We start from the raw sequence: 22,472 nt of genomic DNA, 5'->3' as shown, positions 1-22,472 counted from the left end.
CAGCCAATCCCTGTTTTATTCCGGTACCAGTTGTCCACGTCATCCTACTTGCACTGGTGACGTAATCTCGGCCACTCCCATTCACATCCGACACTTCCTCCCTCCGTCACTTCAACTTCCGCCAGTGACGTTTCTGGGCCTCAGTCGGATGGCGTATCCAGTCCCTATGCAGTTCCGGCGCATAGGCATCCACGTCATTCGTCCCTTGTTGATGACGTTTTCCTCGGCGCCGGGCACTCAAAAATGACGTCTGTTTTCTGTCGTCGTCCCGGATTCCATCTACGCATGCGCCGGTACTTAGAATAATTTTAGTTTATTATGTCTGATATTTTGAGGTATTGCGCCTTGCATATGCGCCTGCGTTCACACTTAGAGAAAATCCTGTAGTCTCTCTCATATAGATCTTCACATTCTTCATTATAGTAAGACTGGGGGTTGAATAATATATACACCGAGCCCTTAAATTATATGCTGGATGTTCTATTCATCAATATTGGAATGTCACATTCTCTCTCTATTATTTATACATTATTTCTATTATTTGTACATTATTTATACATTATTTCATTATTTCTCCTGTGGTCACTCTCTAATCTACACTCAAAAAGCCTCGCACCTGACTTGTGTTCTTTCTTTTTTTTTTTATCTTTATTCTATTACTGTAATTGTGCTAGTTTTTAGTTTTATTCATACTTAGTTATTCCTATCTTCTCCTCTTTCTGGTCACGTGATATTTAATTTATATTTTTCCTTAGTGTTTATTTATTTATTATTTTAGTTATTTTCTCTCTTAGTTTTTACTATTTTATATCTAATTATTATTTCTAATGCTTTTCATTTAAATTTATTATTTTTAACACACCAAAATATTCTTTTATTTTTTATTTTTTATTAATTTTTCACATCTTTTTTTATTATTATTATTATTTTTATTATTTTTGAAAATATATCTTATTTTTGTCATTTTTTAGTTTTTATGAGATTGTGATTGTTCATTACTTCCTCTCCAGCATAAAAATCCCCTCTCATCTTCCCCTGATCCAGAATTTCTTCTCACTGAATGTATTGTTCAAACCTTCTGGTTTTTATTATTATTTATTTTATTCTATTTTAATATCCGACTCATTATTTATTTTATCTTATTCCTCTTTGAATTTTTGGGGAATTTTTATTACTATTGCAAAGTTTATATATTTCTATTGCCTAGTCTTTCTGATATTTTTTATTTTTTATTAATTTTTGGACTACTGTTTCTCCTTTATGTATTTTTTATATTTTATGTTTTATTATAATTTCATTGTTTTCATTTTCTTTTTTCAAAATATTTTATTTATTATCCAATACCTTTTCTATACTCGGATGCTTATTAATTTTTATTATTTTTTCTAGCTATTATTTCTAAAAAAAAATTGGGAGCTCATGTTTTTGTTTATTTGAATTTCTTTGCATCAAATTCATTCCTTTCTTCTTCCTTTTCAGGTATATTCCCCTTTATGCCCACCCTGTAAGGTAAGTCATATGTTCTTTAAAGGGATCCCTCCTAAAATCTTTCTTAGAGTATCACTACTTGCTCTTACTTTTAATTTTCCATTGGTATTCTATCTTCTTCTATGCCTTTTATTTTCCAAATTATAAAAAAGGAGCAAACGTAAAACCTTCATTGAGACCGTTCGGTGCTAGTGACCTAAGACGGTGTATCCACCTGGTCTCTTCTTGCTGTAGCTTTTTATCAATGCTTCCTTGTCTAGGATTCCCTTTCAATTTTTGTATTCCCCAGATTTTGAGGCCAGTTGTTTGCCCCCTATGAAATCTTTGTAGGTGTCTCGACAGGGGTGTGTCTACATCTGTATTTAAGACGCTAAAGTGCTTTAATATCCGTCTCCTAAGTTCCTGAATCGTTTTCCCAATGTATAACATGTCACATTCACATTGTATTGCATAGATGAGGCCCGTACTTCTACAGTTGATGTATTCCCTAATTTTATACTTTTTGCCATCCACTGGGTTAATGAACTCTTTTTTGACGGTCATGTATTTGCAGAACGTGCAGGCACCGCATGGATACGATCCTTTGGTTTTTAACCATGTTTCCTTTTTTCGGATGTTCTTTTGGAAATGGCTTTTTACCATCATCTCCTTTAGGTTCGTTCCACGTCTGTATGTAATACTAGGGTACCTTGGGAGTATCAATCCCAGATCCCTATCTGCTCTTAAAATGTGCCCATGTTTTTTCAGGATGTTGTACACTTGTTTATTTTGGATATCAAAGGTCCCTATACACCTAATCGTTTTTTCATTCTCTCTCTGTTTTTCAACAAGGAGATCTTCTCTGTCCGTATTTTTGGCCCTATTGTAGGCTTGATGCAGTACCTTTTTCGGGTATCCCCTCTTACAAAATCTGGAATATAGGGTTTGGCACTCTCTGTTGAAGGTGTCTATGTTGGTGCAGTTCCGTCTTGCCCTTAAATATTGCCCTATGGGGATTCCTCTCTTCAGTGGCTGAGGGTGGTAACTTTGCCAGTGTAGAAAACTGTTACTAGATGTCGGTTTTCTATATATTTCCGTTTGAACCCTCCCACTGCCATCCAGAACGATTCTCAGATCCAAAAAGGCAATACTTTTTTCTTGAATTTCTGTGTTAGTTTTTCTGTAAACTGATTGAATTCTGCTCTCGTCCCGTCCCAGAAAATAAGGATGTCATCGATAAACCTTCCCCAAAATAATATTAAATCAGTGTACTGTGTATTGTTATCAACAAAAACGTGCTGGTCTTCCCACCACCCTAAAAATAGATTAGCAAAACTTGGTGCACAAACCGTGCCCATTGCAGTCCCATGTGTCTGTAAATAAAAAGTGCCATCAAACGTAAAATAATTGTGAGTGAGAAGAAATCGTAGCAATTGTACTACAAACTCATTATGTGAATGAAATTGTGTTCCCTTTGTGTACAAATACTTCTTAACAGCTTCTATTCCCAATTCGTGATCTATGCTTGTGTACAAGGCCTCTACATGGAGGCTCGCTAGAAGGGTATTCGGGCCTACTTCGACATCATTTAATTTCCTAACCATATCCAAGGTATCTTTTACATAGGACGGAAGACTGGCAACAAAAGGTCTGATCACTGCATCTACATAGGAGCTTATGCCTTCGCATAGATTCTCATCACCAGAGACTATCGGTCTGCCCGGTACAGGGTCTCTCTTCTTGTGCACCTTAGGTAGGGCATAAAAGGTGGCTATTGTGGGGTGAGGATTGTACAATACTTTAAATTCTTCTTTAGTGATTAGATTGTTATCTTTTGCTCTTTTTAGAATGGTTTGACCACAGAAATTCAAGAAAAAAGTATTGCCTTTTTGGATCTGAGAATCGTTCTGGATGGCAGTGGGAGGGTTCAAACGGAAATATATAGAAAACCGACATCTAACAGTTTTCTACACTGGCAAAGTTACCACCCTCAGCCACTGAAGAAAGGAATCCCCATAGGGCAATATTTAAGGGCAAGACGGAACTGCACCAACATAGACGCCTTCAACAGAGAGTGCCAAACCCTATATTCCAGATTTCGGAAGAGGGGATACCCGAAAAAGGTACTGCATCAAGCCTACAATAGGGCCAAAAATACGGACAGAGAAGATCTCCTTGTTGAAAAACAGAGAGAGAATGAAAAAACGATTAGGTGTATAGGGACCTTTGATATCCAAAATAAACAAGTGTACAACATCCTGAAAAAACATGGGCACATTTTAAGAGCAGATAGGGATCTGGGATTGATACTCCCAAGGTACCCTAGTATTACATACAGACGTGGAACGAACCTAAAGGAGATGATGGTAAGAAGTCATTTCCAAAAGAACATCCGAAAAAAGGAAACATGGTTAAAAACCAAAGGATCGTATCCATGCGGTGCCTGCACGTTCTGCAAATATATGACCGTCAAAAAATAGTTCATTAACCCAGTGGATGGCAAAAAGTATAAAATTAGGGAATACATCAACTGTAGAAGTACGGGCCTCATCTATGCAATACAATGTGAATGTGACATGTTATACATTGGGAAAACGATTCAGGAACTTAGGAGACGGATATGAAAGCACTTTAGCGTCTTAAATACAGATGTAGACACACCCCTGTCGAGACACCTACAAAGATTTCATAGGGGGCAAACAACTGGCCTCAAAATCTGGGGAATACAAAAATTGAAAGGGAATCCTAGACAAGGAAGCATTGATAAAAAGCTACAGCAAGAAGAGACCAGGTGGATACACCGTCTTAGGTCACTAGCACCGAACGGTCTCAATGAAGGTTTTACGTTTGCTCCTTTTTTATAATTTGGAAAATAAAAGGCATAGAAGAAGATAGAATACCAATGGAAAATTAAAAGTAAGAGCAAGTAGTGATACTCTAAGAAAGATTTTAGGAGGGATCCCTTTAAAGAACATATGACTTACCTTACAGGGTGGGCATAAAGGGGAATATACCTGAAAAGGAAGAAAAAAGGAATGAATTTGATGCAAAGAAATTCAAATAAACAAAAACATGAGCTCCAATTTTTTTTTTACAAATAATAGCTAGAAAAAATAATTTAAATTAATAAGCATCCGAGTATAGAAAAGGTATTGGATAATAAATAAAAAAAAATTAAAAAAGAAAATGAAAACAATGAAATTATAATAAAACATAAAATATTAAAAATACATAAAGGAGAATCAGTAGTCCAAAAATTAATAAAAAATAAAAAATATCAGAAAGACTAGGCAATAGAAATATATAAACTTTGCAATAGTTTATATATAGTCGGATATTAAAATAGAATAAAATAAATAATAATAAAAACCAGAAGGTTTGAACAATACATTCAGTGAGAAGAAATTCTGGATCAGGGGAAGATGAGAGGGGATTTTTATGCTGGAGAGGAAGTAATCAACAATCACAATCTCATAAAAACAAGAAAATGACAAAAATAAGATATATTTTCAAAAATAATAAAAAAAAAAAGAAAATGTGAAAAAATAAATAAAAAATAAAAGAATATTTTGGTGTGTTAAAAATAATAAATTAAAATGAAAAGCATTAGAAATAATAATTAAATAGTAAAAGCTAAGAGAGAAAATAACTAAAATAATAAATAAATAAACACTAAGGAAAAATATAAATTAAATATCACGTTTTAGAGGTAATGATTGACCAGAAAGAGGAGAAGATAGGAATAACTAAGTATGAATAACACTAAAAACTAGCACAATTACAGTAATAGAATAAAGATTTTTTTTTTAAAAGAAAGAACACAAGTCAGGTGCGAGGCTTTTTGAGTGTAGAACAGAGAGTGACCACAGGAGAAATAATGAAATAATGTATAAATAATGTACAAATAATATAAATAATGTATAAATAATAGAGAGAGAATGTGACATTCCAATATTGAGGAATATTCTAATGCATTCCAATATTGATGAATAGAACATCCAGCATATAATTTAAGGGCTCGGTGTATATATTATTCAACCCCCAGTCTTACTATAATGAAGAATGTGAAGATCTATATGAGAGAGACTACAGGATTTTCTCTAAGTGTGAACGCCGGCGCATATGCAAGGCGCAATACCTCAAAATATCGGACATAATAAACTAAAATTATTCTAAACAAAGAAGAATGACCCCAGGTAACCCCCAACGTGAATACAAGGACAGTGCCTACATGTATATCATATAGATACTAGGGGGTACCCGACAGAGGGTAACTCGGTACAAGCTCCGAGTGTAATAGCAGAAAAATAGAGGAGAAGCTTAAAGTACCAAACTAGTAGTTAGAAAAATACAAAATGTTTTTATTATGGAATACATGATAAAAAAGTACACATATAATACATGCCACAGACAGAGTAAGGGAACAGGGAGGAAAAAAGAAAAAACGCCACCCTGGAAAAGCACACTGGTCACAAGAGAGTATATAAAAAAATTGTTATGATATTATGAACATGAGGAACATACAACAGTATGTGGTGCAGTGACCACCTCATGAACACAGTATAAAGAAAAATGGGTGAATGGGTATAAAGGGGTGAGTGAAGATCAGAGAATCTCAACCGACATGGCTATAATGCACAGAGTACAAAAAGCATTGACAATGCAAATATGTCAATAAAAAGATGATGGAAAGCCAAGTGAGGTGTCTCAACATCGGCAGCATAAAACCATGGCGGGGAGACTGTGATCTAAGACTCACCAGGAAAGGACCAGATGTGAACAGGAACCAGGGTGGCGCTACCCCAACGCGCGTTTCGGCGTGCCTTCGTCAGGGGGTTTCTTCTTTTTTCCTCCCTGTTCCCTTACTCTGTCTGTGGCATGTATTATATGTGTACTTTTTTATCATGTATTCCATAATAAAAACATTTTGTATTTTTCTAACTACTAGTTTGGTACTTTAAGCTTCTCCTCTCTTTTTCTGCTAAAATTATTCTAAGTACCGGCGCATGCGTAGATGGAATCCGGGACAGAAAACAGACGTCATCTTTGAGTGCCCGGCGCCGAGGAAAATGTCATCAACAAGGGACGAATGACGTGGATGCCTATGCGCCGGAACTGCATAGGGACTGGATACGCCACCCGACTGAGGCCCGGTAACGTCACTGGCGGAAGTTGAAGTGATGGAGGGAGGAAGTGTCGGATGTGAATGGGAGTGGCCGAGATTACGTCACCAGTGCAAATAGGATGACGTGGACAACGGTGGTACCGGAATAAAACAGGGATTGGCTGTCACTAATGCCAATCATAGAGAGCTCAGCTTCGATTGGTTATTCAAACCCCACCCATAGGAACCGAACCTATAATATTCAGGGACCGCCTCCTCCAATGCACACCTGCATTATCCCCTGAGGACGCCGAAGTTCGGCGAAACATGTAGGGATGTGGGAGCATTTACTTTTTAGTTCAGACTGAGCGTTTGTGAGCCTCTAAAGTAGAGAGTTACAGGCAACTAAATATAAAGCTGCTGCAGAGATACAGGCCAGTAGGGCAAGCCCTGAGAATGTTATCAGGTGCCATCCTACTAAGCGATGTGTACTGAGAAGAGAAATACACAGTGAAAACTACAGTCTCACCGCTCACTCTGAGGAATTTTAATCTTAAAATTAGAGTGATATTTTTTAAAATAGAATCAATAAAGGTATATGTTTTATGAAATAAAAATAAAAGATAGTCAGTAGGTGATCCAAGTCACGCTTTGGTCTCATTGACCTCTGAAACTCCTCTTGGGCCCTTTTTCAGCTCATTTGGCCCCTAACAGCAGGACATATAACAGGTCAGCCAGTGTCATAGGTACAAAACTGCTGACAGATGCCCTTTAAGTGTTGCAGGTTATAACTATTGAAGAAGTGGGTCAGTTCACACAGCCGAATGCACTGCCACTGAACTGCAGAATTTTTTATATCTGAACCCTTATTTTAAAGGGGTTCTCACTTTAGACATCTTGCTCGAGTTGTCAGCTACCTCTCCATCCAGTCTTCTCTTGGATGCCACCACCTTAGCTAATAAAAGTGGCAATTTCACTTTATGTCCTCACCAACATTTGAACAAAATGGTTCTATCATAAATTAACCTCTGAACAAACCTTAACCACCAGAGATATTCTGCAATGAAGGGAAACGGTGAACGCGCCGAACCGCTTTATTTAACCTCTCAGATGCCGAGATCAACATTGATTGTGGCATCTGTGAGGCAAGGCTGAGAGATGCAGCTCTGAAGCTCCCTCTGTTTTCTGGTTGGAGCCCCGCGATTTTACTGCAACCATGGCAGCCTGGATGCTTCTGAAGCTTACCACACCTGCCATGGTAAGCTACCTGCTAAGCTGTGCATGAAGCATAGCTCAGCAGGAAGTGTGTCAGAATCCACTTCACCCCAATAGATGTCTATCAGGGTGAATAGGATAAGGGAGCAAAAGATCCCAGATTCTAGCCCCCTAAGGGGGTGAAAAGTTATTACTGTAAAAGAGGGGTTAAAAAAGTATTGCCCTAAAAAAGTTTAAATCACTCCCCTATCCCAAATTTACATGTAAAAAATATTAACAATAAAAAAATACCGATATCAGGTATCGCCATGTCTAAACTATTAAAATATATATTTTTTTATTCCTGTCCGGTAAATGCCATAATGGGAAAAAAATACCACTTGATTCGCCATTTTTTTTGTTATCTTTTCCCTCCAAATTTTTTTATAACAGTGATTAAAAAGTCGTATGTACTGCAAAAATTGTACCAATAAAAACTACAGTTCGTCCCACAAAAAACAAGCCCCATACAGTTCTGTAGACCGATACATAAAAAAGTTATGGCTAAAAGTTATCAGAAAATGGCGATGCAAAGAAAATGTTTTTTTTTTTTTCTTTAAGTAGTAAAACCAAAAAATACCTATTAAAGTTTGGTATTGCCGTATTGGGCCGCAGAATAAGGACGCCATGTCATTTTTAGTGCACACTCAACACCGTGATGTAAAAACACAAAAAACCTTGGCGGAATTTTTTATTTCTTTTTCAACTTAACCCCAAAATATTTTTTTTTCCGTTTTCCAATAACAGACATGGTAAAAATACAATTTATCCCACAAAAAATAAGCCCTCCTATGGCTATATAAACAGGAAATTAAAAAAAGTTATGGCTATTGGAACTTGGGGAGACAAAAAAAAAAGCAAAACCCAAAATGGGCCTGGTACTTAAGGGGTTAAACACTTAGCCACCTTTGACAACCAGAGAATTTTAACTAACCCTGAACCAACCTAGATCACTAGGGACAATGTGTCACCCACAGCCAACCTAGACCATCAAGGACTTTATAGTTAACCCCCAAGCCAACATAGGCCACCAGGGACAATATAAGTAACCCCCAAGCCAACTTAGGCCACAAGGAGTATAATAACTGACTCCCAAGACAACCTAGACCACTAGGGACATAACTAACCCCTAAGACATCCTAGACCACAAAGGACATAATATATTATAGGCTTCCACCTACCGTAATATTTTTCAAAGAGACCTACATGTGTATCATCTATGTGAAAAAGTCCCCACCCTCTTAAAGGGTACCTATCACATTGTAAATGCAGTCCTATCTGTGAGAAGCAGGTTATACTGAATCTTTTCCCACAAAACAATATATCAATCTGCTCAGCTCCTCCTGCTCTATAACACGCTGACCTTATGTTCAATGTGACAGGATCCCTTTAAGTTACCCTCATGCCATCAATTTACCAACACCATGTGTTGCTGCTAGACTGGCGTCCCACAGCACTAATGCGGCCAAATTTTAGGGTGTATATTATGGTTCTACTGAAGTATGATGTTCTTGATGTTAAATACTGTATTTGCTTTACAACCAACATCATGGGACCAGTGTTGGCCAAAAAGTTCCAAGACTCATCTGTCTTGGAGATCATCTAGATCTTTTTCCTGCAAATGATAAATGAGCATTGATGTTACTCTTGGACGTTCACAGAGCTGAATTAACAATGAGGTCACCTGGACAATGGTGGTGGCCTCGTCCAAGATGGACATGAACCAATGTCAAAGGATCTATTAACAATCTGATGTGTAGGAGGGTGATCCGTGTCCGTGTTGGGGGAAACAAGGATTGAATTTTTTTTGTTCATCTGGGAGATAGGTGGAAACAGAAGTGTCAGAAAGCTGCTTATCTCTGGAGGAGCTGGAGGGAAGTCCTAGGGCATGTGCCCATTGTGCCCTTCCTATAATCCAGCTGAGCATAGCGATATTTCCCACTTTACTTCCATGAATCACCTCTATGTCCAGTCTCCAGTGACGGATCCCTTTAAGATGGCCATAGAGGATGAGTTGTTGCTGCAGGTAATACACTGCCTATGGCATGTACAGTAGTCCAAGGAGGGCCAAGGAAAAGTGATTGGTCTTGAAGGGGCATGGGGTTCAGAAGAGCACGGCAGCGTATCGGTTGAGGTCTCAGCTGAGGTCTATTCTGTCTCTATGACGATGACCCTTTAATGATGACACGTTGGCCACCGAAAGATATTTCCACCCATGTGTCACAGGTTCATCTTTTCTTGACCTTGTCCAGAATTAGAAAAACATTTTAATATATTGGTGGTATTTTCGGTGTACGGCAGGCAGGTTATGTTATTTCCACTGCGGGACACTGTGAGTGGCTCATCCAAAAATTTTCAAAAAGTTTCACAAGGCTTAGCAATATCCAGGGCTTCATCATACCAACAATTGTCATAAGTCCAGCTGAAAAGAATGGCGCAGAAAGAATATGGGATACAAAATACATAAATAAATAAAATAGTTACGTTACATAAGTTTTAAACAACAATTTGCACCTTGATTGATGATAAGGGGGCTGTGACCAGATAGATACCACCTATGGCAGTGAGTAACATACACCCGCCATATATCATTTTAGTAGTAATTTGTATCTTCTAACAACACAACCTCAATATTTTATCAAGATATCAGAATATTTAAAAAATTCTCTTGGTAATTTCCTCTCTCGCCCCTCATTGGTGTATCGACGTTTCCTCCTGGCTGTGGTTGCTTCAGATGTGCTGTCTACACGATGATGTGGTGGAGTCAGAGATGCTATGCTGACAGAAGGCTCGGTATCATGCACGCCTCGTCTCTCGCACTTCTCTGTCTCCTCCTGCTCCATTCATCTCTGCAGCAAAGTGGAGATTTCTCCGAGGAAGCAGGTAGAGACGGCACACTTCTTATATCTTAGTGATTAGTAGAAATATTCATTTAATATTTTTCTGTCATTGGCTAAATGGTTTCTGCAGTTATTAGAACAGGAAAAGGCAGGTCGCCCGGCTCGTGATCTTGTTGTTATGTAATTATTGGGGGGGGGGGGGGTTTGGGAGGGGGATAAAAACCTGAAGATTATGTATTACTGCGTAATGTATTAATTTTTTACAAATAAAAAGTTGTCAATTTTAAATGAAAAGCTCTCCTATTTTATATTTTTCAATGTATCACTATTTTTTAGATCTATGTTTGCTGTCAGTGAATGAGAAGACTCCTGTTTTTATTCAGAGGCAGTAAACGTGTTCATAGTTTGTCCTGCTCTCTGCTGAGAAGTGGAGGCAATTATATCCAGTCTAGACAATGCTCTGTGAGCTAAACAGCCTGGACTCCAGACTGATACATTGTAACAAACTAGCAAAGTTATATTCAGTCTAGACAATGCTCTGTGAGCTAAACAGCCCGGACTCCAGACTGATACATTGTAACAAACTAGCAAAGTTATATCCAGTCTAGACAATGCTCTGTGAGCTGAACAGCCCGGACTCCAGACTGATACATTGTAACAAACTAGCACAGTTGTATACAGTCTAGACAATGCTCTGTGAGCTAAACAGCCCGGACTCCAGACTGATACATTGTAACAAACTAGCAGAGTTGTATCCAGTCTAGACAATGCTCTGTGAGCTAAACACCCCGGACTCCAGACTGATACATTGTAACAAACTAGTACAGTTGTATCCAGTCTAGACAATGCTCTGTGAGCTAAACAGCCAGGACTCCAGACTGATACATTGTAACAAACTAGCACAGTTGTATCCAGTCTAGACAATGCTCTGTGAGCGAAACAGCCCGGACTCCAGACTGATACATTGTAACAAACTAGCACAGTTGTATCCAGTCTAGACAATGCTCTGTGAGCTAAACAGCCCGGACTCCAGACTGATACATTGTAACAAACTAGCAGAGATGTTTCCCGTCTAGACAATGCACTTTTGTGAGCTAGTTTGTTACAATGTATCAGTCTGGAGTCCGGGCTGTTTAGCTCACAGAGCATTGTCTAGACTGGAAATAACCGAGCTAGTTTGTTACAATGTATCAGTCTGGAGTCCAGGCTGTTTAGCTCACAGAGCATTGTCTAGACTGGATACAACTGTGCTAGTTTGTTACAATGTATCAGTCTGGAGTCCGGGCTGTTTAGCTCACAGAGCATTGTCTACACTGGATACAACTGTGCTAGTTTGTTACAATGTATCAGTCTGGAGTCCGGGCTGTTTAGCTCACAGAGCATTGTCTAGACTGGATACAACTGAGCTAGTTTGTTACCAGTGTCGGAGTCGGGTACTTAGGGCCCACCAGTGTAACTGATTCTGGGGGCCCACCTTAGGGCTCCTGCACACAAACTTATATTTTTTCCGTGTCCGTACCATTTTTTTTTTTGTGTGATCTGTATGTGAAACCATTCACTTCAATGGGGCCGCAAAATATTGAAATGACTCCTGTCTGTATGTCCACACGGCCGTTACACAAAATGATAGAACATGTGCTAATATTGTCCACATTACAGACAAGGATAGGACTGTTCTGTTAGAGGCCGGCTGTTCTGTTCCGCATATTGTGGAATGCACACACCCGGTATCCATGTTTTGTGAATCCGCAATTTGCGGACTGCAAAACATCCAACGGTCGTGTTCATGAGCCCAGATGAAGTATGATGGCGGACAGTCACAGCAAAATGCACAGACATACATGTGGCAGAATTCAAGCTACTTTCACACTTGCAGTAGCAGGGTCCGGCAGGATTTTCCAGCGGGCGAACAGCCTGCCGCATCCGTGTTAACGCTAGCCCACAGTGCCGCCGGAAGTCCGCTGTAGTTTTTGTCCGGCCGCCTCTCGACATGTTTGCCGTGCTGCAGCCGGACCTCTGGCCCGCCCCCATTATAGTGAATGGGGCCGGAGCAGACCGCCGGCTGCACGGTGGGCTAGCGTAAGCATAGATCTGGCAGGCTGTTCCCCCACTAGAATAGCCTGCCGGACCCTGCTACCACAAGTGTGAAAGTAGCCTTACACATATATGGATATCCTGCTCTTAAAGGGGTTGTCCGGGTTCAGAGCTGAACCTGGACATACCTCCATTTTCACCCCGGCAGCCCCCCGTGACATGAGCATCGGAGCAGTTCATTTTTTGGAGATCTGGTGCCGTAACGGGCTCTCAGGAAGCCTGGTGACGTCACTGGCACTGATGGGCGGGATTTAGCTCTGCCCTAGCCAGTAAAACGGCTAAGACAGCGCTAAAGCCCGCCCATCAGAGCCGGTGACGTCACCGAATACACTGCCGGGCGGAAGCTTCCACCCGGCAGTGTGTTATGATAAACAAAAGAGCCCGTGCCCTGCGCAATTTAACGTGCGCACCCTCTCCTACCCAGCCGTGGCTCCGGGCGCAGGTGCAGTGTGTCCCAGCCGGTTTCTCGCATGTGCATTAAGTGGGCGCTTCTCCCGTGGCGGTTCTATAATTTTGACTTACCCGTGGATTTGCGCTTGCGCAGCGTTGCACACCCCCCTCCTCCAGCTGATTCTCGTCACTTCGGGTGCGGCCGCGTCACCGGAAGTGATGAGGGTATAGCATTCTGATAAGGTATAGTATTCTGACAGAACACTGGCTTCAGCACCCGGCACACCCAGAACTCTCCCAGCTGCTGCTGGAGGCTGTAGACCAGCAACTTCATGCTATTTGGTTGTTTTACTGCCTCCATAAACAGTTTGTCTCCATGACACCTGCCCCCCCCCATATCCTGTCCTGTCCCATCATCATGGAGCCCCTGCTGTCTCCTTTCCTCCCTCATGTATCCAGAGCTCCTGTTTCACCCTCCTATCTCCTGTTGCTGCCCCTGCACAGACCTCCTGCCACTACTTCTTGTATGAATCCCCCTCAGAGCCCCTTCCACCTACTTGCTGTGTCCACCCCTCCTGTCCAATCCAGGGCCCCGGGCCCCTGTCTCACTCCTCTGCCTCTCATTATGGTGGCGTATGAACCGTATTCACCATAAGGATCTTCTAGCGTCACAGAGTCATGTTACTGTGCCCCCCACCCGGTACTGTGCCCCCCACCCCGTACTGTGCCCCTCATACCCTGCATTGTGCCCCCTTACTACACCCTGTGCAGTGCCCCTAGTTATTCCCTGTACTGTGCCCTCTTATACCCTTCTATCCGGTCACGGTATGGCGGTATTATCCGGTCACTGCACAGAGGTGTTATCCGGTCAGTGTATGGCGGTGTTATCCAATAACTGGATGGCCATAACTGTATCCCTTTCCCTGCCCACGCCATCCTTTTTTAGACCTGGCATGAGTGGGAAAAATATGCAGACTGCGGTGCTAAAGACCTTTGCGCCACATTCTGTCAGAAATACGCCTAATATAGACATATTTCTATATAATAAATTACCACCTAATTGTATTATTATTCGGGGGTAGGGCTAATATCATTATAGTATATAGATTCTAGTGTATTATACTGTGCCCTGTATTTCCCAGTAGAAAATGATCCTTGGGAGACACAGTCCTCATCCCTGACCACCAGGACCAGGTAGCGCTCTGTCAGTACACGGCGACCTCGCCTCTCCGCCACGCTGCTCCGCTGTGTACTGGGGCTTATTCTGACACTAGGGCTGGGTTCACATCCTATTTGTGCCATCCATTTAATGTATACCAAAAATTTATGTGTTAACAGATGCCTCAGACTGATGCCGCACAGTGGCGTCTGGTCACCATACAGTTCCATGGTAGAAAAAAAATGTATGTTAACATATGCATTTTTTTATGGACTCTGCAGGATACAAAACGTGGAGTGCTGCACATTTATATACATCAAACCAAAAGGAAAAACGTGATGTGACCCCAAAGGGGGGGGGGGGGAGCATTGGACGTACTAAAATTTGCTGTGGGTATACTGTGTGCGGAGGCATTGGGGGGGGGGGGTCATTATACTGTATAGGGGCCTGTAAAAAAACCTTAAGGGGGCCCACTGGGATTTATCGCCCAAGGGCCCAAATGAACTTGGAGCCGGCCCTGCACAAGGGTCTTAAAGGGGTTGTCTCACTTCAGTAAGTGGCATTTATAATGTAGATAAAGTTAATACGAGCAACTTACTAATGTACTGTTATTATCCATATTGCTTCCTTTGCTGGCTGGATTCATTTTTCCAACACACTATACACTGCTCGTTTCCATGGTTACGACCACCCTGCAATCCATCAGTGGTGGTCGTGCTTGCACACTATAGGAAAAAGCGTCAGCCTCTCTGGTGGCCGGAACCATGGGAACGCACATAGGCTAGTGCTTTATCCTATAGTGTGAAAGATCGACCACCACTGATGGATTGCAGGGTGGTCGTAACCATGGAAACGAGCAGTGTATAGTGTGTTGGAAAAATGAATCCAGCCAGCAAAGGAAGCAATATGGATAATAACAGTACATTAGTAAGTGGCTTGTATTAACTTTCTCTACATGATAAATGCCAATTACTGAAGTGAGACAACCCCTTTAAGACCACGTTCCGTTGATCATGGGGGTACCAGCAGTCAGATCCCCACCATTCAGACACTTATCACCTGTCGTGTCATATCTGTTGGACCTTTTCACATTCCCTATCCTTAAAGGTTTTCTTTGGGTGTAATAAAAAAAAACTTAATAAAAATTTAAAGTCCCGTGACCCCTCCCGTGTCGGCGATCGCCGCAAACCACAGGTCAATTCAGACCTTTACCTGCGGTTTGCGGCGGTGTATGGCATGGAAGGCAGCACGCTGCCTTCCGGTGACGAGCCTGTGAGATCCAGCCCCTGGATCTCACAGGCCCCGGAAGCTGTATGAGTAAGGCTACTTTCACACTAGCGTTGTTTGAATCCGGCGTTCAATTCCGACACCGGAACTGCCCGCCGGATCCGGAAAAACGTGTAAAAACTGATTACATTTGAATCCTGATCAGGCTTTCGATCACAATGGAAAAATGCATTGGAAAAAACGGATCCGCCATTTATGGACTTTAACTTTTTTTTCATATTTTCCGGGTTTAACATGCAAAAGCCGGATCCGTTTTGACGGAACACACAGCGCCGGATCCGGCCTTAATGCAAGTCAATGGGAAAAAGACCGGATCCGGCTTTCAGTCAAAGTGTTCAGGATTTTTGGCCGGAGGTAAAAATACTGCATGCTACGGTTTTCTGAAAAGCCTGATCCGTCAAAAAGACTGAACAGAAGACATCCTGATGCATCCTGAGGGACGGACTCTCCATTCAGAATGCATTAGTATAAAACTGATCAGTTCTTTTCTTTTGAGCCCCTAGGACGGAACTCCGCGCCGGAAAAGAAAAACGCTAGTGTGAAAGTACCCTAATACACACACAAGGATTAGACCCCCAAAAGTTCAAGTCCCAAAGTTTCCCCCCAAAAAATTTTTAAGTTTCAAGTAAAAATAAACAAAAACATCATTTTACCGTAAAAAATAAAAAATAAAAACTGTGCTAAATAAACAATTTTTTGTCACCTTACATCACAAAAAGTGTAATAGCAAGCGATCAAAAAGTCATATGCACCCTAAAATAGTACCAATCAAACCGTTATCTCGTCCCGCAAAAAATGAGGCCCTACCTAAGATAATCGCCCAAAAACTGAAAAAACTATGGCTCTGAGAATATGGAGACACTAAAACATCATTTTTTTTGTTTTAAAAAAGCTGTTATTGTGTAAAACTTACATAAACAAAAAAAAGTATACATATTTGGTATCGCCGCGTTCGTATCGACCAGCTCTATAATAATATCACATGACCTAACCCCTCAGATGAACACCGTAAAAAAATTAAAATAAAAACTGTGCTAAATAAACAATTTTTTGTCACCTTACATCACAAAAAGTGTAATAGCAAGCGATCAAAAAGTCATATGCACCCTAAAATAGTACCAATCAAACCGTTATCTCGTCCCGCAAAAAATGAGGCCCTACCTAATATAATCGCCCAAAAACTGAAAAAACTATGGCTCTCAGAATATGGAGACACTAAAACATGATTTTTTTTGGTTTCAAAAATGATATTATTGTGTAAAACTTACATAAATAAAAAAAAAGTATACATATTAGGTTTCGCCGCGTCCGTATCAACCGGCTCTATAAAAATATCACATGACCTAACCCCTCAGATGAACACCGTAAAAAAATTAAAATAAAAACTGTGCTAAATAAACCATTTTTTGTCATCTTACATCACAAAAAGTGTAATAGCAAGCGATCAAAAAGTCACACGCACCCCAAAATAGTGCCAATAAAACCGTCATCTCATCCCACAAAAATCATACCCTACCCAAGGTAATCGCCCAAAAAATGAAAAAATTATGGCTCTCAGACTATGGAGACACTAAAACATGATGTTTTATAGAATGTAGTTTATAGAATGGGGTCATTTTTGGGTGGTTTCTATTATGTAAGCCTCGCAAAGTGACTTCAGTCCTGAACTGGTCCCTAAAAATTGGGTTTTTGAAGATTTGCTTCTAAACTTCTAAGCCTTGTAACATCCCCAACAAATAAAATGGCATTCCTAAAATGATCCAAACATTACATTATAGAAGTAGAGAAATTGAAACTTGGAAATTTGCAATTTTTTACAAATTTTTGGTAAATTTGGTATTTTTTTTATAAATAAAAATTAATATTTTTTACTTCATTTTACCAGTGTCATGAAGTACAATATGTGACGAAAAAACAATCTCAGAACGGCCTGGATAAGTCAAAGAGTTTTAAAGTTATCACCACTTAAAGTGACACTGGTCAGATTTGCAAAAAATGGCCTGGTCCTTAAGGTGAAATAATGCTGTGTCCCTAAGGGGTTAAAGGGCCTGTGTCCACTTTTCTAGTTCTCCTCTATCCACAGGATCGGGGATAACTAAGTGATCCGTGGCAGTCTGAACGCTGGAGCCCCCCCTGATCCCCCTTCTTGATTGAGTGGCAGGTGGAGCATATTCCCTGCCTCTCCATTCATTCTCTATGGGGTCACTGGAGATGGCGGAGTACAGCGCTGGCCAATTCCAGTGGTCCCAAAGAGAATAAATGGAGCAGCAGGGCGTATGTGTGGCCTGCCACACCATCAAAAAGGGGGAAAACTGACCATCAAAAAGGGGGAACAGGACCCGTTCCTGATATTAGTGGGGGTTGCAGAATTGGACCCCACTAATCATATAGATGTGCTCTATGGTGTGGAGAGGATAACTTGAAAACCTGGACAACCCCTTTAAATCCTCCACCACCAGTATCTCTTTACATGACAGCAGTGTACAATGTATCAGTCTGGAGTCTGGGCTGTTTAGCTCACAGAGCATTGTCTAGACTGGATACAACTGAGCTAGTTTGTTACAATGTATCAGTCTGGAGTCCGGGCTGTTTAGCTCACAGAGCATTGTCTAGACTGGATACAACTCTGCTAGTTTGTTACAATGTATCAGTCTGGAGTCCGGGCTGTTTAGCTCACAGAGCATTGTCTAGACTGGATACAACTGTGCTAGTTTGTTACAATGTATCAGTCTGGAGTTCAGACTGTTTAGCTCACAGAGCATTGTCTAGACTGAATACAACTCTGCTAGTTTGTTACAATGTATCAGTCTGGAGTCCGGGCGGTTTAGCTCACAGAGCATTGTCTAGACTGGATACAACTGGGCTAGTTTGTTACAATGTATCAGTCTGGAGTCCGGGCTGTTTAGCTCACAGAGCATTGTCTAGACTGGATACAACTGAGCTAGTTTGTTACAATGTATCAGTCTGGAGTTCAGGCTGTTTAGCTCACAGAGCATTGTCTAGACTGGATACAACTGAGCTAGTTTGTTACAATGTATCAGTCTGGAGTTCAGACTGTTTAGCTCACAGAGCATTTTCTAGACTGGATACAACTCTGCTAGTTTGTTACAATGTATCAGTCTGGAGTCCGGGCTGTTTAGCTCACAGAGCATTGTCTAGACTGGATACAACTGTGCTAGTTTGTTACAATGTATCAGTCTGGAGTTCAGACTGTTTAGCTCACAGAGCATTGTCTAGACTGGATACAACTGTGCTAGCTTGTTACAATGTATCAGCCTGGAGTCCGGGCGGTTTAGCTCACAGAGCATTGTCTAGACTGGATACAACTGAGCTAGTTTGTTACAATGTATCAGTCTGGAGTCTGGGCTGTTTAGCTCACAGAGCATTTTCTAGACTGGATACAACTGAGCTAGTTTGTTACAATGTATCAGTCTGGAGTTCAGACTGTTTAGCTCACAGAGCATTGTCTAGACTGGATACAACTCTGCTAGTTTGTTACAATGTATCAGTCTGGAGTCCGGGCTGTTTAGCTCACAGAGAATTGTCTAGACTGGATACAACTGTGCTAGTTTGTTACAATGTATCAGTCTGGAGTTCAGACTGTTTAGCTCACAGAGCATTGTCTAGACTGGATACAACTCTGCTAGTTTGTTACAATGTATTAGTCTGGAGTCCGGGCGGTTTAGCTCACAGAGCATTGTCTAGACTGGATACAACTGTGCTAGTTTGTTACAATGTATCAGTCTGGAGTCCGGGCTGTTTAGCTCACAGAGCATTGTCTAGACTGGATACAACTCTGCTAGTTTGTTACAATGTATCAGTCTGGAGTCCAGGCTGTTTAGCTCACAGAGCATTGTCTAGACTGGATACAACTGAGCTAGTTTGTTACAATGTATCAGTCTGGAGTCCAGGCTGTTTAGCTCACAGAGCATTGTCTAGACTGGATACAACTGAGCTAGTTTGTTACAATGTATCAGTCTGGAGTTCAGACTGTTTAGCTCACAGAGCATTGTCTAGACTGGATACAGTTGTATCCACTTCTCAGCTGAGGGCAGAACTGGCTGTGGACAGAATTACTGCCTATGAATGGAAATAAGAGTGTCCTCAGTCACTGACACCAAACATTAGTAGAACCTTTCAGGGCTGGACTAGGAAGAAAATGCAGCCCCGCCTCACATGCCAGACCAGCGCACACACAATAGCAACCACTCCAAATTAGGCTACTTTCACATCTGCGCTTTCCCTTTCCGCTATTGATATCCGTCATAGGATCTCAATAGCGGAAGAAAACGCTTCCGTTTTGTCCCCATTCATTGTCAATGGGGACAAAACTGAACGAAACAGAATGCACCAAAATGCATTCTGTTCCATTTAGTTGCGCTCCCAAGCAGGGTTTTTCTGTCCGGGATGTGGTGCAGAACAAGACGGATCCGTCCTGACACACAATGTAAGTCAATGGGGACGGATCGTCATGGCTATAGAAGACATAATACAACCGGATCCGTTAAAACGGACCTCAAAATACTTAAAAAGCCATACGGTCGTGTGCAAGAGGCCTAAGTCGCACAACACATAAGGCACAACTACACTGCAACATGTGTCGCGCGACATTTTGTCCATTCTGCTGTGTTCCACCATTGCTGACAGTATCAGGCAGTGCAGGGACACATCCTGTTGACAAGTGGAATGGTACTACTCACAGCTGTCAATTAGGGCTGGGCTACACTGAGACCTTCCTGTAGAGCAACTGATTGATTTTATCTTCTGAGTGACAGTCGTAGGTCACACGATTTCATACAATGCAGTGTCACGCTTTGTATGGCAGCAAGGGGTTCAGTTGGCTGCAAAACAGCTACATATAAACCATGTCTTAGTCATACATTTCCAGTAGGAATAACAGAAGAACGACACAGTACAAAGTTCTAAATAAAGATGCTCCAGAATTGTTCTATCACGGGTAATATAGTGCATGGATTTACTATAGCAGACAGGAGAGGTGCCCGCTCCTCAGGAAATCTAGTGGCTTATAGGCGACTTCTGTAATGTAATGTCACCATTTAATATTGCATACAATGGATTGAGAACCTGGGAAAAAAATTCCAAATGGGGTGGAACTGGAAAAAAACGCAATTGCGCCATAGTTTTACAGGTTTCCTTTTTTACAGCGTTTCCTACGCTGTAAAGAAAACAGACTGTGACAGCTTGCAGACTGATTTTGAACCCTTGTAACTCAGAAACAGTGGAACATTTTTAATGAAGACCAATTGAAAAAATAATTTTAGCCCAAAATAAGTAAAATTATTTAAAAAGAAAATTGCCCGAAGGTGTCCATAGCCTTTAAAGGAATTTTCCAGTTGAATGCCCCTGAAGGTGTACATAGCCTTTATGACCAACTGGATGCTGTGTGTCCCAAGATTATTATTATTATTTATTATTAAAGCCCCATTCATTCCATAGCGCTGTACATATGATAAGCGGTGCACATTCATAATACAGACAACTGCACTAATCATAAACAAACTGGTACAGAAGGAGAGAGGGCCTACAATCTACATGGTATGGGAGAAGGACACAGTAGGTGCGGGTGAAGTTGGTCATGGCGGTATAGAGGCAGCAGGGTCACTGGTTTAGGCTTGTCTGAAGAGGTGGGTTTTCAGGTTTCTTTTGAAGGATTCCACTGTAGGTGAGAGTCTGATATGTTGGGGTAGCGAGTTCCAGAGTATGGGGGACACACGGGAGAAATCTTGGAGGCGATTTTGGGAAGAGGCGATAAGAGGAGAGAAGGTCTTGTGAGGATCGGAGATTGTGTGTGGGGATGTATCGGAAAAGTAGCTCAGAGATGTAGGGAGGGGACAGGTTATGGACGGCCTTGTATGTATTTGTTAGTACTTTTGAAGTGAATTCGTTGGGCAATGGGGAGCCAGTGAAGGGATTGGCAAAGGGGAGAGGCAGGGGAGTAATAGGGTGAGAGGTGCATTAGTTGGGCAGCAGAGTGGAGGTTAGATTGGAGGGGTGCGAGAGTGCTAGAGGGAAGGCCACAGAGGAGAGTGTTGCAGTAGTCTAGGCGGGAGATGATGAGGGCATGTACAAGCATTTTCGCAGATTCAAAGTTAAGGAAAGCACGGATGCGGTAGATGTTTTTGAGTTGGAGGCGGCAGGTTGTGGAAAGGGCTTGGATGTGCGGTCGGAAGGAAAGGGCAGAATCCAAGGTCACTCCAAGGCAGAGGGGCTTGGTTGACCAGGGAGAGTGTGCAGCCATTGATCGTGATAGATAGGTCTGTTGGGGGGGGTTTAGCAAGATGGTAGAAAGATTATGAATTCTGTTTTATCCATGTTAAGTTTTAGAAAGCGAAAGGCGAAGAAGGATGATATAGAATATAGACATTGTGGGATTCTTGATAGTAAGGTGGTGATGTCTGGACCAGAGAGGTAGATTTGTGTGTCGTCAACGTAGGAGTGATACTGAAGGCCATGGGACTCTATGAGCTGTCCCAGGCCAAAAGTGTAGATGGAGAAGAGCAGGGGTCCTAGGACAGAGCCTTGCGGGACACCAACAGAGAGGGAATGAGACGAGGAGGTGGTGCGGGAGTGGGAGACGCTAAATGTCCGGTCTGTGAGGCATGATGTGATCCAGAAGAGGGCCAGGTCAGTGATGCCAAGAGATGAGAGAGTTTGCAACAGAAGGAAGTGGTCAACAGTGTCGAAGGCAGAGGACAGGTCAAGGAGAAGGATGACAGAGTATTGTTTCTTGGTTTCTTGGTCTTGTCACGAGGGTGTCAAGAGCCACGCCTGACTCCGTTGTACCCGGGGTCAGGAGGTCGCAGCGGTTGGCTGCACGCTCTATGTCAGATAGGGAAGTTTCCTTATTGTAGCTTTC

General features: G+C 41.6%; 1 protein-coding gene across 2 annotated transcripts in view; it reads left to right on the top strand.

The window, feature by feature from the left end:
• Positions 1-10,609: 10,609 nt before the first annotated feature.
• Positions 10,610-22,472, top strand: part of IL7R (interleukin 7 receptor) — a 49,837-nt gene continuing 37,974 nt past the window's right edge. For both annotated transcript variants that reach the window (XM_044295232.1, XM_044295231.1), the window contains exon 1: positions 10,610-10,708. In XM_044295232.1, the coding sequence (XP_044151167.1) occupies positions 10,624-10,708 (85 nt within the window). In that variant the 5' untranslated portion in view covers positions 10,610-10,623. The remainder of the gene's footprint in view (positions 10,709-22,472) is intronic.

Source organism: Bufo gargarizans, chromosome 5, assembly GCF_014858855.1.
Source record: "Bufo gargarizans isolate SCDJY-AF-19 chromosome 5, ASM1485885v1, whole genome shotgun sequence".
In the NCBI taxonomy this organism is placed as follows: domain Eukaryota; kingdom Metazoa; phylum Chordata; class Amphibia; order Anura; family Bufonidae; genus Bufo; species Bufo gargarizans.
This window is presented reverse-complemented; position numbering and strand designations above follow the sequence as displayed.